The sequence below is a fragment of the Eublepharis macularius genome, chromosome 2, assembly GCF_028583425.1.
Source record: "Eublepharis macularius isolate TG4126 chromosome 2, MPM_Emac_v1.0, whole genome shotgun sequence".
Lineage (NCBI taxonomy): Eukaryota > Metazoa > Chordata > Lepidosauria > Squamata > Eublepharidae > Eublepharis > Eublepharis macularius.
The window spans coordinates 62,782,511-62,798,640 of NC_072791.1; the positions used below are offsets into that span (position 1 = coordinate 62,782,511).

Below are 16,130 nucleotides of genomic sequence, written 5' to 3' on the forward strand. Positions count from 1 at the left end.
TACAAAGGATTCAAACTATCTGGTTCATCCAAGAAAGTTTGAAGTTGTTCAACCACCACTTATTCAAAGATGGAACATTTGAGACTGGTTGATACGTTCTGAGATCTCCTGAGTCCAGGGTAGGTTTTTTTAGAAGTGGATACACCACAGCTTGTTTCCAGGCTGGAGTGACTGACTACCCCTTCTCTCAAGGAGGAATTAACCACCTCTCAGATGCAGACAATCTGCCCCCCACCCCAGATTTAACTAGCCAGGAAAGGCAAAGGTCATATAAGCAGGTGGTAGGCCTCAAACCTCCAAGGATCCTGTCCACATCCACAAAGAACTGGACAAGTTCCAAACAACTGGACAGTTGGCATCCTGGCATCTGATATTTTCATTGCAAAGTTGGAATGGATACAAAAGATTTTATCTGCAAAGTGCTAAGCAAAATGGTCATAGCAGGGAACCAAGCAGTCCACATCCTCCTGCAGGCCAGATCCTAACAGACCTCTGACCACCCAGAACAACTACACTGGCCTACACTGTGTAGATGAAATGGTGGTGGGAAAGCTATTTCTTTGCCACCATCACCACCACAGAGTAAATTTTAAAATGGCTTTTTGCCCATGTCTTCTCAGATTTATCCTGAGTCTTCCTCAGCTGTTGGAGTAGCTATCTCCCTTGTCTTTTCATCATCTGTAGCCCCTCATTAAACGAAGGGGCTACATGGGCTCTAATACTTGAGAGAGGGTGCCTGGGAGTGATTTTGTCGACCACCTGGGTCATTCCCCAGTCCAGATATCAACCAGTTCATCAACAGAAGCACTAGCTGTATCCACAGGAAGATCTCCTAGAACTGTCCAAAAGCTATTTGAATCCATATGGCTCTGGGGGCAGATCATTTTAACACATCGCCCATTCCAGCAAAATCTTGGTATTCCTATAAGTCTAAACTCAAGCCAATAATGATCTGTCCATGACAAAGGCACCATCATCTATTCCTCCACCCTCAGATTGCAGTCATCTGCCAAGAAGAAAATACCAGATCAAGAGTGTGACCTGCACAATGTGTAGGAGCTGCGTGCAGGACCTGTTATTACCAGCAAAATGCCCATGATTGTCAGAGAAGCCTCACATTGAATGTTGAAGCTGGAAAAATTGTTGGCTAGGACAATCATTTTGGAGGGAGACTAGAATGATAAAAAAGCCTTCTCTATTTTGGTATCTAGCCCTGATAAAGGAACTCTTCTCTTCTTTGAGCATAGTCTACCAAGAAAATCACCCTACTCCTCTCATTTATATGAACGTAAGCTCATTCATATGAATCAGGCTCAAATTCAAACTGATTATATAAATTATGACTGTTTGATGGATAAACAAGGAAAAATAAAAACATAAGAAATTCAAGTTCAAAGAAAAAACATTTCTTGGCTGACATATTATCAAATGGTATCTAAGCTTAAAGATCAACTATCCAAAGAAGGTGGCCAGTTAAGAGAGGAAACAGTGTTTGAACAACTAATCACAGGAGCTTTAAAACACCTATTAGGAAAAGTATATAAAATCTTATTGCAATATGCCACAGAATCAAAACAAGTTAAAGAAGTATGAAAAAATGGATGCAAAACTTCAGAGAAGATATATGTATGAGCCAGTGGGAAGATTCATGGACTAAAGAAATCAAATTTACAGAATGTCAAATATTATAGGAGAATTTGTATAAACTATTCTTCAGATGGTATATTACTCCTAAGGACATCGCAAAAGCTAATAAGGATTATAGCGGAAAGTGCTGGAAATGTCAAAATATGGGTGCAACATTCTTATCACATGTGGTGGACATGCAAGAAAGCAAGGAAATATTGGATAGAAATACACAAAGATGCAAAGAATATTAAAGTTTCACTTTGTGTTGAACACTAAAAATATGTTATTAAATATCTTACCAAGTAATATTGTAAGAATACATAGTGAACTAAATATATAGTGACAGCAGCATGAGTAGTACATGCAACAAAATTGAAGGCAGAATGCTTGACAGAATGGATGAATAAGCTATATAGATATGTGTCAGTGACAAAATTAACATCTTAACTTACATAATAGGTCAATCCTAGAATTTCAGGAAAAATGAAAAGCTTTTTAAATCATTTGATTAAATGATTAAAATGATTTTTTAAATCATGTAACTGAAAATTAAGAATAAGAATATTTATCAGTAAAATAAATTAATTATCAAATTTGTATTTATAAATGTTGGATATAAATGTATCTTAATATAAGTAAGTATTGTATTTCATAGAAAGTGTCTTAAGACATTTAATTAAGGGGAGGGGAGGGAAAAATACTTCATGTTTTATATATTCTATTATATATAACCGTTTCTGATTCCCACAATTATGCTATACAATCCCTTTTTTCTTTCTCTTTTGTTGTTTTTCAAAATAAAAATATATTATATTGGGCAAAAATATTTGCTAGTTCAAACATTATCCCCCTATAAATTAAGCTGCTACTTTGTTTTCTGTAGAGTACATGTGCACACACAAAATCCAGCATTACAAAGATAAAGGCAATGCCTCTTTGTATATGAAAACCCAGAGACTCTTTGCCTCCCCAGCAGCCCATAGTTGTTGCCTCACTCCAACAGACCCTGTTTTCTTCACCCTCTGATCCCTGCAGCCACAATTCAGCAAGCTGAAGCAAGAGAAAGAGCCACTGTAGTACCAGAGCTTTGAGAAGTCATTGCTATAACTGCTGCAGTGTTATGACTAGACATGGGCATGAACGGGGGGGGGGGGGGGAACCGAACACGCTGTTCATTGTTTGTTGCCGTCGATGAACACGAACAGTAATGAACATGTCCCATTAATGAACATGTTCGGTGTTTGTTGTTCGTGGGGGCCAGAACGGCTCCCTTTGGACTTAGATAGCCCTTTTTTACAGGGATTGTTCAGCAGGCTCTCCTCCAGCCATCACTCAAGTTTGATCAAGATTGCAATACGGATCTTGGAGTCATACATTCTCAAATCAGACCCCCCCCCCCAGGAAACTCCCATTCGATACAATTGGAGCCACTAGTTGACTTTGGCCCCATGTACAAGCAGTGGACTTGAAGGTAGGCTGCCTCCCTTCTAGGGAGTGGGGGTTTCGGCTGCTCACCAGCGGCACCCCCCATGGGCTCACCTGCCAGGCCTCCCAGAGGCTACTTTCTGCCAAGGCATTAATGTGGGTCATGTCAGTGGCCGCAGGGCCTGGCAAGCTTGGGGAGGCAGTGGCAGGCCACCTCCCCTCTAGGGGGCGGGGGTTTGGCCACTCACCAGTGGCGCCCCTCATGTGCCTGCCTACCAGGTCTCCCAGAGGCTACTTTCTGCCAAGTTATTAATGTGGGTCATGTTGGTGGCCTCTGGGTGGCCTGGCAGGCTCAGAGAGGCAGTGGCGGGCCACCTTCCCTCCAGGTGAAGGGTGTGTGTGGCCACTCACCAGCGGCACCCACCCATGTGCCTGACCGCCAGGCCTCCCAGAGGCTACTTTCTGCATGGCCGGAAGGTGGGTCATGTTGGTGGCCGCTGCATAACCAAATGACCCAGCAACAGTCTGCAAAGAAAACCCTCCAGCAAGACATGATGGTGTATGCGGAGGCCTTGCACATACAAACACACACCCTGGTGGGTCAGAGAGACCAACATATGTCCAACAGATGGGGACATCATGGCATGGGGGCCAATTCTGTTCACACCTCGCGTGGTGCAGAGGCTGTTGCCACCCAAACACACCAGCTGGACATGGAGCATTGGATGGTTAGGTACATGGGATAGATAGGTTTCTCGATAGACAGGTGCATAGTTGTATGGGATAGGTGTATAGGATAGAGAGATGCATGGATACATTGAATACCTGTATTGGATTGACAGGAGAGATACTGTGTACAAGGATATTGAGGTGACAGGTGGATTGCATAAATATCTTGGTTATCTCATCATTAGAAAGTTGGAAGGAGAGAACCAAGGGTGGGAGGTGGGGCCCACCCCTAACATGTAGAAGCAGAGACTAACGTGCTGGCCATTGAGTCGGTGGAGGATGCCTCCCCCCCCATTGTGGGGGAGGTATCGGTTCCCCTAGGGTAGGGATTGTGGGCAGACAGGTAGGGGCCCACGTGGGGAGCTGTGGGCTGCCCCCCACATCACCCCCAGCCTGCCATCACAGATATGGCAGTCTATTCAGCACCCTATTCAGACAGCTATTCAGACAGCAGTTCCACAGAATCCACACTGCTCAGAGACACCTTACCTGTGCAGGCAGTACAGGCACTACTAATAAGTAGTGTAGGCTGCCACCAGCATCACCCACCTTCCTGCCTTTGCAGAAAGGATGGGAGTTGCAGCTGAGACCCATTCTCCCCTGCTCAGAGGCGACAGCAGGTGCCCTGGATAGGGGGCACCGTGAGGCACAACCATATCTGCAACAGCTTTTGAGCTGTCTCTTGTGCCCAGAAGCAGCGGCTGTAGACATGACCTGCCTTCGTGGAAAGGGTGGGATGGGCAGGACAGGAGAGGTTGGGAAGGGTCGTAGTGGTTCCATCCAGAGAGGGAGAGGTTGAAAGAGGGACCATCCGGGAACTTGTCCGGGAGAGGAGGACAAAGGGTTACTAGCCGCATTGTGGAGCAGGACCGGGAAGACCCCTTCATTTGTGAGCCATGAGCTGAGAAACTCACTAAGTTGTGGGACAGCGGTGGCAGCTGACATGACCCACCTTCCTGCCTTCATGGAAAAGGCGGGATGGGCAGGAGAAGTTGTCGGGAAGGGTTGTTTTGGCACCATCCAGAGAGGGAGAGGTTGAAAGAGGGACCAGGAACTTGTCAGGTAGATGAGGACAAAGGGTTACCGGCCGCATTGTGGAGCAGGATCGGGAAGACCCCTTCATTTGCGAGCCATGAGCGAAGAAACCCACTGAGTTGTGGGACAGCGGTGGCAGGTGACATGACCCACCTTCCTGCCTTCACAGAAAGGGCAGGATGGGCAGGAGAAGTCGAGAAGGGTCGTAGTGGTTCCATCCAGAGAGGGAGAGGTTGAAAGAGGGACCGGGAACTTGTCAGGGAGAGGAGGACAAAGGGTTACCGGCCACATCGAGGAGTAGGACCAGGAAGACCCCTTCATTTGCGAGCCATGAGCTGAGAAACACAGAGCTTGGCACCGGATCTTGGAAGCGGCCCTGAGAACTGAGGGAGGCTAGAGCAGTATCCCACCACTCACAAAAAACAGACCTGAGCTGCTACGGGACAGGTGATATCAGTAAGTACCTTAGGCCCTGGAGCCAGGCAGCGGGCCAGAGATCTCGAGCACGCTGCAAAGGAGCTTGGCCTAGAACCATAGTAGAACGGGGTAGCTCAGAGCCCAGCTAGGTCAAGGTCCACGGAGGGATATCCCAGCAGGTTGAGGTTGAACTTAGTGAAGGTCAACATGTCCACCAGGTCTGGGTGCAGACGAGCGTGGTGGGGACGGAGGAGGTCTCCCAGGTGTGAGAACACCTGCTTGCTCTGCACGCTGGTGGGAGGGGAGGACAGGACAGGACAGGATGTTCATTGCCACGATGGACAGGTCTGGCCATATGGCAGATTTCCTTGCACAATACTCCAAGGGGTTGGAATGGGGGGGCTTGGTGGACTCTCCAAGGTACTCTCACACCATGTCCTGCAACAAATCCTGCACTGCAAGAGACACACCCTCTGTGCTACGGCCAACCACACAGCCCACTGATGAGGCCCAAAGATCGAGTGGGCCCGTTTGGGTGGGTCTCTCCTGCCGTGGCTTAATTCCCACCTCTTCCCCCTCCTCCTCCTCCTCCACCCCTCGCCCCTGCCCGGTTCCCTCCGCCCTGCCTTCTCTGCCTGGAAACGGAGCACCGCTCTGCGGAGCTCTTTTTTCCAGTGCTGTATCTCGCCCCCATACATGGCGATGTTGCCCTTGATATGAGGGTCACAGAGGGAGGCCATTTGATACGGCACCTCATGGTGCAGAGGATGCAAGCACTCGGCCACACATGCCTGCATCCTCCTCACAAAGTCCCTGACCCTGGGGAGCAGCTCTTGCTCGTGCTCAAGTTCCTTGGCTAGGAACTTGTTGAGCCTGTGGATCAGGAGGATGACCTGACTCAGGCTGGCCTCATACGAGCACAAGAGCTCGGTGACCTCCTTAAAGGGTTTCAACAACCGGGACATCTTTTCAAAGACTCTCCATTCCATGGAGCTCAGGCTGAGCTCCTTTCCCTTCCTCAGAACGTCTGTAGATGACATGATGTCCTGCAACGGGCCGTTCTGCTCCACCAGACGACTTATCATTTTAATTTAATTTAATTTAATACATTTATATTCCTCCCTCCCTGCTTTCGTGGGCTCAGGGCCGATAACAAAAATACAAATGTTAATACCATTAAAAACATTAAAAACACTATATCTAATCATTAAAATTACAGCTATGTATATAGATGTCATATATTTACATACAAATAGATAAAAGCAGCACATAATTGAGATTTGATGTTCCATACAGCAGTTTTTCCAGAGCAACTATGTACAGTATCAAGTGTGGACAATAATAATAACATCTGCATCTGTATAGGAGGGCATATGGTTTGATCCTCCCCTCCACAGGGGTGGGGGTGAGCACCGCTTGGCATCAGCCATATGCCTGGTGGAATAGCTCTGTCTTACAGGCCCAGCGAAATGCTAACAAATCTTGCCGGGCCCTGGTCTCAAGACAGAGCATTCCACCAGGCCGGGGCCAGGACCGAAAAGGCCCTGGCCCTGGTCGACGTCAGGCGGGCTTCCCTAGGGCCAGGGACCCTTAAAAGATGCTTCCTGCCTTAAAGATGCTACCAGCTTTAACCACCAGATCAGGCCCATGGGAAGCCCAGCGTAGAGCGTGTTACAGTAGTCCAGCCTAGAGGTGACTACTGGACCACTGTAGCCAAGTCACGGGAAGATAAATAGGGGGCAAGTTGTCTGGCCTGCTGAAGATAATAAAAGGAAGACCTGGCAACTGCAGTGATCCGGTCCTCCATCTTCAAGGAGGAATCCAGAATCACCCCTTTCGGGGCCAGCGTAAGCACTGCCCCATCAAGTGTAGGAAGCCGGGGTCCCACAGCCACCTCCCCCCACGACTCAGGTATAGGATCTCCATCTTCGTGGGATTCAATTTCAGCCGACTTTGCCTCAACCAACCAGCCACAGCTTCAAAAGCACACTTCAGGACATCAGGGGCCGATCCAGGCCGCCAGTCCATCAACAGATAAAGCTGGGTGTCATCTGCATATTGGTGACACCCAAGCCTGAAACTCCGCACCAGCCGGACGAGGGGGCGCATATAGATATTAAATAATAATGGAGAGAGTATCACTCCCTGTGGCACACCACACACGAGTGGCCTACGAGATATTCTCTCTCCAAGTGCCACCCTCTGTCCCCGATCACGGAGAAAGGAGACCAGCAACTGCAGTGCTGTCCCCAGAATCCCCACATCGGCAAGGCGGTGGGTCAAGAGCTCATAATCAACCGTATCAAATGCTGCTGACAGATCCAGTAAAATCAGCAGAGCTGATCCACCCTGATCCAGTTATCTGCGGAGATCGTCTGTAAGGGCAACCAGCAGTGTCTCGACCCCATGTTCTGGGTGGAAACCGTACTGGAAGGGATCTAGGGCTGAGGTCTCGTTCAGGAAATTCTGCAGTTGCTTTTCTGCCACCCGCTCAATCACCTTACCAAAAAATGGGAGGTTAGAAACTGGTCGGTAATTGAGCAGGTCGGCAGGATCTAATGACATAGGTGGAGTTCCAGCAGGTGGGCAGGTCCTAATAGAGGTGGTTCTCGGGGTCCACACCTCCCCCTGCCTCTGGAGCAGCTCACAGGAAGAGTTGATGCTGCAGGAGAAGTGGGAAGAGCTGTGCCGGCAGCTGTCCAGCAGGTTGCACGTCCACAATGTTCTCTCGTCCCAGCTGTCCCTCGGCTTTCTCCCCAGCCCGAGCACGTCCCTCCTCACCAGGTGCAGCTTGTGCGCCATGCACACCAGGCCCGGGAGAGATGCCTCTTTCAGGGCTGCCAACATGTTGCTTCCCGCATCCCTCTCCATGAAGCCACGGACAAACCCTTCCCCCCAGATGTCCACTCCCTCAGAGCCACCTTTATGGTGCTGGAAATGTTCTTCCCAGTATGAACATCATCCATCCCCTGGGCCTGGAGAAGAACTACCCTGTAGCCCGGTGTCAATCATGGCACCTGTTTTGGGGGGCCAGTCCTTGGCCTGGGGCGGTGGAGGTCCTCTGGTTGCACCAGTGGGCAGTGATGCCAAGGTATCTGTGATGGCAGCCGCTCCAGTGCTCTGCCTTGAAGTGTACAGTATAGCCTTTGTCAGCCAACAGCTCCCTGAGCACCATGTCTCAAACAGACTGGTAGAGGGCAGGCAGGACTCGACAGCCAGTGGTGCACCATGACAGCATGGAGAACCATGGGCAAAATGATGAAGCAGCCTGTGGAAACCCACGCCTTCCACGACAGACGGGGGGATCCTTGTAGGGCAATCGTCTCTACCACAACGCAAATGCCCGCCTCCTGAGCCCTTGACCTCATCCTTTTCCACAGCACTGTCCCTGACCCTGAGGGAACAACCTCTGCAAGGGCAGCCTCCCTGAGCATTCCGCTCCCACCAGCAGCAGCCTTGGGCCAAGGCTTCTTGCTTGGGGTGGATTCTGGTGACTCTCCTACTGATCCCTGGTCAGAAGAGCTGGTAATCCTCTTTCTCCCCCTGCCGGATGTTTCACTGGCCGAGGACAGAGACCACAGGCTCGGGTGGTGTGTCTTCAGGTACCTACACAGGACCGTCGATGACTGGTGCTTCGGGTCATTGCCCCTGTGCACTAGGCCATCGCAGGCATGGTACTGCACCACACAGGGTTCATTCAGAAGGGCCTGAAAGTGCCTCCATACTAAGAGCTTGAAATGTGGCCCACTAACTGTTCCAGGGGAAGGAGGATGAAGGGTTACAGGCCATGCTGCAGAGCTGGCACTAGAAGACGGAGTGAGGGGTGGACTGCAAGCAGGGACAGCACCGAGATTTTGGGATGGGGACGGGATGGATGTTTCATCAAACCCCAACCATTCCTCTATGGACCCCTGGCCCTCCTCAAAAAGTTTAAGAAGATACTCTTCCCCCGCTGGCAAGAGCTCTTCGGCCTCCTCCACAGCCCCCACAGCTGAATCATGGGGAGCAGGAGGTTCTGCTTCCCCTGAGCCCTTCCCAATACTGCTTCCTGCATAGCAACTGGGATAATCTGTGCACTTCCCCCCACGACCCTCCTTGGCCCCCACCTGAAGCCTCATTGTGCCAGCATACAAGAACTAAGGACGAATGAGAAGGAAAGAACACTGTGAGCCCTCAACCAAGGTGCCCACTGAGCCTGGCCCCAGGGCCTGGCAGCAGCCCAGGAACCAGACGGAGGAGCTAGAGCCCTAGCCCAGCACTCCCAGAAACCTGACCAGATCAGGCACTGATAGTAATCAGTGTGAGCACTCAGCCGAGGTGCCCACTGAGCTTGGCCCCAGGGCCAGGTAGCAACCCTTGAACCAGAGGAGATAGATCCCTATCCCACCACACACAAAAAAAATTCCAGCTCCAATGCACTCTCCCTGTCTCTCTCCCAAAATGCTAGCAACAGCTCTCTCCCACTCCACTGCTTGCTGGGACTGAAAGCCAGAGCTTGGAGCATGCTTCCTTTTATAACCAGAGGTCCCATAGAGAAAAGCAGGAGGTCCGTAGTTGGCAGTCAGAACTGCCTAACAGAGTTTGCAGGGATGAGATTGGAGTGCCCATGGCTACAGAACACCCCCCTTCCCCCAGTCTCTGCTCTCATGTAACCAGTTGTAACTAATTTGGAGCTCCACACTTGGAAGGAAGGCCTGCCTATCAAGCTAAGTTAGGCTTTGATTGGGGTTTCCAGGGCAACAGAAGGAGTGCAGGCAGAGTTCAGGCAGTCCCTGCCTCCTTTGCCAAGGGAACTGATTGAAGGTGCCTGACTGTCTGGCTTCACGAACATGGACGAATGCAACAAACAAGGCTTGCGATGACCGCTTGTTCATTTGCAATGGCACCTCACGAATGGCTTGTTTGCAAACAGCCGATCGGGCTGTTCGTGATTTTTTTTAGTTCATATTGCAGTTCGTGCCCACCTCTAGTTATGACTCTCTAACTTCTGTTCAGGCTCTCTTACCCTTGTACAAATCATAGGCTTCTGTACAAAGCGCAATCAAGAAAACTTGATATGAGGACAAAGCTTTATTCCTACCAATTTGGTCATTTGTGTTTGATAGGGCCTGATTTTTCTGCTTTCTCAGCTGTGTTCTCCATCCTGGTTATAATCCTTTTCTTCCAGAGAAGTGAATGAAAAAGTTTCTCCACTGTTTTCATGTAGAAGGGCTACTCAGATTACAGAGATGTTTAACTAGAACTGTAGTGTTAACACTGACCTTATAAAACACGAAGCAGAATAATCACTGGAGAGAGAAGTCTGTATGAGTTCAAGCATGCTAACCATTGAAAGAGTTATTTTTATCAAGGAATTGCTAAAAAATCTAAACCATGAAGTTGAAGAATAAGTTCCATTTTCCATTTATTTTTTAAATCAAGCAATGTAAAATGCCAGTCTTCCAACTCCCATTCCAATTATCAAATTTTGCTAAAGCCAGCACAGGGTGCTAGCATCAGTGTCCCACCTCTACATGTCAAGTGTTTTCTTCTTGTGGAAGAGAATAGGGGTGTTCATTTGGGTATGCCTGAGCTGAAATTTCCTGTTTCGGGTGGGGCCAAGAATATGAAAAAGGATCCAAACCATTCCTGAAATTTTGTGAGTAACAAAAATTTTACTTCCATAATTTCAGGAGGGTTTGGGGGAGAGAGAGAAAGAGAGGAAGGAGCTGTTAGTGTTTCCCAGTTTAAAGGAAAGAGAGGCTCCATCATATAGTTTAAAGGAAAGAGAGGCTCCATCACCCAGCGAACTTCCCTGGCAGAGTGGAGTTTCAAACCTGGGTTCCCAGATAGTCCAACAGTCTAACCACTACACTATACTAACTTACAGTGTTGTTGCGCTAAATAGTTAAAATGTACTTCAACTTTTGTGTATATATTTATTGACTTCTGTGAATACTGGGGAACCTGTCTATTTTATTCTGAATATGTACTGACCAATCAGAGGAACAAAATTGTACAAAATCCATATGCTTACTAATCATTAACCACCTAAGCTTTTATACTGCATTCCGTTTATCCCTCTTGATCTCGCTTTCACCCCCCTCTCAGGCACCGCTCTATTAACCTGTTCCTCCATGGTTATCAGAAATATTGGATAGAAACAGAGGAATACTCATTTGAGGAGAAACTAGTTCAGGATTTGGCTGTAAGTACAGATACAACTGGGCTCAGTTTGAAATGCCCTCATTAATACATGCTATTATTAATAATATATTTGTATATTAAGTGTCTATAGATTTTCTGTGCCACATTTAAGAAGTATTTAAATTTATAGAGCACAAGCTGTTTACATGCTGGGATAAGAAAAAAATTATGCCAAGCTGTACAGAATAACACAGCTATCTATACTGCACACAGCCATAGCATGTGCCACCATTTGAAGCATCTTTCTTAGAAATAGGATTGAACTAAAATGGACCATTGTTCTGTTTTGTTCAGTTTGGCAATCCAATGTTTTAACTGAAATTTATTTTAAGGATTAACACAGTCAATGCTTCTTTGTGTTTTTGAATTTTGGTTATTTCATAATCCTCCATTTATTTTAACATTCTGAGCTTTTACTCAAGTTATTTTTGGCTTTCCCTTTATATTCTGATAAAATGATATTCTAATTAAGTGTAAATATGTATGACAGTATTCAGCAGCAGTGTTGCCTTCCATTATATTAGATTTGCTTTCCGTTATATTAGAATACTCTTAAAGTTTGCACCGTGCATTAGGCCCAATTAGGGTTGCCAACTCCAGGCTGGGAAAATCCTGGTTATTTGGGGATGGAGCTTGGGGGAATTGGGATTTGGGAAGGGGAGGTACGTCAGCAGGCAATAGTGTCATAGATTGCACCCTCTTTCTCCAGGGGAAATGATTTCTGTGGTCTGTAGTAGAGATGGGCACAAACAGCAATATGAACAAAAAAACCCCACGAACAGCCCAATCTGCTGTTCATGAACAAGCTGTTCATGAGGCCCTATTCTAAACGAACAGGTGGTCGTTGCAAGCCTCCTTCATTGCTGTTTGTTGCTGTTCGTCAAGCCTGACAGTCTGGCACCTGCAATCAATTCTCTTGGCAACTTAGGCAGGGATTGTCTGAACTCTGTCTGAACTCCTGCTGTTGCCCTGGAAACCCCAATCTAAGCTCAGTTTAGCTTGATAGACAGGTCTTCCTTTCATGTGTGGCACTCCAAATTTGTTACAAGGGAACAAAGAGCAGGGGGGAGGGGGCTCCCATCTCTGGCTTAGTTTGCAGAAAGTGGAGAGGGAGAGACAGCTGCTGTTGGCATTTTGATACAGAGAGTGCATTGGAGCTTGAATTTTCTTTGTGTGTGGTGGGATAGGGATCTACTCCTTCAAGTTCCAGGGCTGCTGCCAGGCTCTGGACCAAGCTATTATTTATTATTGGTATCTTTCCTGCTGCCTGATCAGGTCAGGTTTCTGGGAGTGGTGCAGTAGGGATCTTGACTTGGATGATGGCTGGAGGAGAGCCTGCTGGCCCCCACAAACAGCCAACCATGAACATGTTCGTGAACAGGGCCATGTTTGTGGTTGTTCGTGAGTCCCTGTTCATGGATTTGCAACGAACATCATGTTTGGGGTTTTTTTTCCTGTTCATGCCCATCTCGAGTCTGGAGATCATTTGTAATTCCTGGAGGTTAGCAAATCTAAGGCTAATTCTGATTTGGAAAACTCAATTTGTCTTTAATTGTCAATGGATTTCCTCATCTCCTGCAAGTATTCGTTTAAAGTTATATACTATAGGGTAAGTTAGAGATCATCTAAAAACTCAGAGTGTGTGGTTTCATAGCATGAGTGCCTGTCTGCCACCTTGAACCCTGGAGGCTTCCATGAGGTTGATATAGATAAGGCCACAGCAAGCAAAGATGCATCTAGGTGTAAGGATGCCAGTCAACTCTCAAAAGACTTCACTTCAGGAGTTAAAGTTCTTTATTGATAAGATGCCAGTTTCATGTTCTTACGCCATCCTTGCTAGGACTTGCAGCTACAGACAAGCCTAAAGCAACTAAAGGTTCCTCACAATTCCTCCTATTTCCTCCCCCCCCCCCTTTCTAGCAGTCTTCTACTCTGCAAGCAGGAAAACAGGCTGTGAGACTCATAGACTTCTCGAGGCCAGGCAGGTTCCCAGGCTAGGGAGTTCCTAGGCTAGGGAGAGATTACAGCAGGAATCAATAATCACTTCCTGATCTCAGTTTCCCACCCCAGTGACAGAACCATAGACAGAATCACTACAGCAGCATCAGCTTCAGCTGCAGGGGTATGACAGGTGATCCTGAGCATCTGACACTAGGCATGGCACAGAATGATGACATTATTAGTTCATGGCAGACTGGGCAGAACAAATCAAACCAAAAAAAGTAGCAAATGTCTTGAAAAATAATTTTGTAAATTCAAGCTAATCAGAACCAGAGGTTGTTCATTCCTCATTTTAGGTTTAGATGCAATTCTAAAACATTTTAAGTGTACTGATTTTCACAAAGAGGGAGCTCTTGTAAGTCATACTTGATGTCCTAGGAAAAGTACAGGAAGGTAGGGAAGTATTTGCAACCTTAATAATTTTTTAGAAGAAGTATATGTCAGAATGCCCAGATGAGCCTGATGTTATCAGTTCTCAAAAGCTAAGCAGGGTCGGACTTGGTTAGTAATTGGAAGGGAGACCTCCAACAAAGACCAGGGTTGCAGAGGCAGGCAATGGCAAACCACTTCTGTTAGTCTCTTGCCATGAAAACCTCACCAGGGGGTCACCATAAGTCAGCTATGACTTGAAGGCACTCTACACACATACGTAGCTTAGTAAGCAATAAGTTCATACTAACAGAACTACAAATTAGGCATTATAAGTGCTATGGTGATGTATTCCATGTGCTGCACATTCTCAAGTATATAGAAATTGTTTAAAATGTACTGAATTATATTTTCTTTTCTTTCACTATCTACAATGCTTTATTTATAAAATAGTCCCATTTAATTCTTGCACAGACTCCCTCAAAAAAAAGTGAGGAGGAGGAGGAGGAAGCTGAAAAACATCCCGATCCTCTTCATCAAATTATTCTTCATTTCAGTCGGAATGCTCTCACTGAAAGAAGGTAGCTGGACTGTATTCCAAGTTATGTGGACACAACTGTAATGTTGATCCCCCCCTCAAGGTTCTCCTGCTTTAAAACCATGTTCTCCATAAAACAGATCACTATGATGGGTATTTGTGTCTTTGTTTATAATAATAATAAACATTGAAAAGACCCAAACCAGTGCCCTTCGAATTTCTGGAAACGATATAAAATCGTGCCTTTCATGACCTTCATAGGTGTCTGAATGCTATCATTTCTGTTTGGAAAATGTCTGTTCATAGAGCAGGGTCAATTTTTCCTCAAAAAACACTGGCCATGACCTCCTGTGATCATTGTGTTTTGAGCTGAAGTTGAGCTCTGTTTTGTTGTACCTTTAAGTTAAGCTGATGTTTCTCTTTTCCTCCAGCTAGGCCAAGTTCTTTTGGATAAAGCTTAAGCAAAGGGTTCTCAATCTTGTTGAGCCTGTAGGCACTTTTGGAATTTTAGGATAGAGCAGGTTCCCTTCACAAAATGTTGGTAGGTTTGAGTTGACCACTCAGCTACAACAGACGCAGCTGCTTCTGAATGGACATTGCCTGTAGATAGAGAGGTGATATTTTGGAGGCTCTTCAGAAGTACCTCTTGCACCAAGGAGCCTCGGGAAATTTGAGACTGACTCTTTGATTTGGGGGAGAGATGCTGTTCTATTTCTAAAGAAAGGGGAGGAGTTTTTCCTTCTGTAGCCATCTGGAGAGGTTTTGAAGCCCAGACAGTCTATAGCCAAGTTAAAGGTGCACAAGTAAGTTACACCTGCCCAGGATAAGCTCAGCACTCTGCTACTTAGTCAGCTGATAGGGATCAAGTACTTGTTTGATTTTTTTCCATTCAAAACCTTTCAAGACCTTTTGGATTTTATCCCCAAGATTTAAGAAGCAAGTGAGCACCAGGAAACACATTGGCAAGCATATTGGCACTCTGGACACTGCACCAGGGATCATTGATCCAGACAATCTGTTGGACTGTAAAATGCAATATGTGGGCTCATGCAGTTTCAGTTTGTGTTGGGATCATGAAGGGAAGGGAGGGAGGTTTAGCCTTTCAATTCCACTCTGTTTCACTAGTTGAAATTCACTTCCCTGTTTTGCTATTAGCATTTTATTGGGGGAAAAAGACATACCCTTTAAACCAAAAATTTCTTTTTCTCCTTTTTAAAATACTAATAAAGTATGGGGCGGGGGTTGTTCTTAAGTAGCAAAACAAAACAACGGTTAAAACTCTTTCCTGCCACCACAGACACAAAGCAAATTTAAGACTGGGGTGTCTTCTGTTTGCACTTTATAGATGGCCAGAGATAGCGATCCCTAAAGAAGAGATCCCTTTGTTGAGACTTTTTTTTCTGTAGAAAGAGGTGGGGAAACTCTCACTTGGGGCATCTCCCAGCAGGAAGTGGCACTGGCAGGAAGTGGCACGCCTGTCACGATGCACATGCGTGCGCGCTCCCAGAACCGCATAATCACACATGACTCGGCCACCCCCAGGAGCGCTCCTGCAATTCTGCCCCCCCCCACACACACACACCTTACCTGGCAGCTAGGCCCTCCACTGCGGGCCTTGCCAGCTGTCTCCCCAGGCCAGCCTGGAATGCTGAAGAGCTGAAAAAGCTAAAGGTGAAAAAGCTGGCAGGAAGCTTTGAGCTTTTAAAGCTTTTCTCTCCCCCCTTCCCCATGGGAGGGGGAGGAGGAGGTTCCCTCTTCCCCCTCCCATCGGGTGAAAAAGCCAGCAGGAAGCTTCAAAAGC

General features: G+C 47.0%; 1 protein-coding gene across 1 annotated transcript in view; it reads left to right on the forward strand.

Annotated features, from left to right (window-relative positions):
* RYR3 (ryanodine receptor 3) overlaps window positions 1-16,130 on the forward strand; it is a 479,585-nt gene that overhangs the window by 387,515 nt on the left and 75,940 nt on the right. Inside the window, exons 76-77 of the mRNA XM_054969918.1 lie at window positions 11,326-11,422; window positions 14,266-14,372. Coding sequence (XP_054825893.1) covers window positions 11,326-11,422; window positions 14,266-14,372 — 204 coding nt within the window. The remainder of the gene's footprint in view (window positions 1-11,325; window positions 11,423-14,265; window positions 14,373-16,130) is intronic.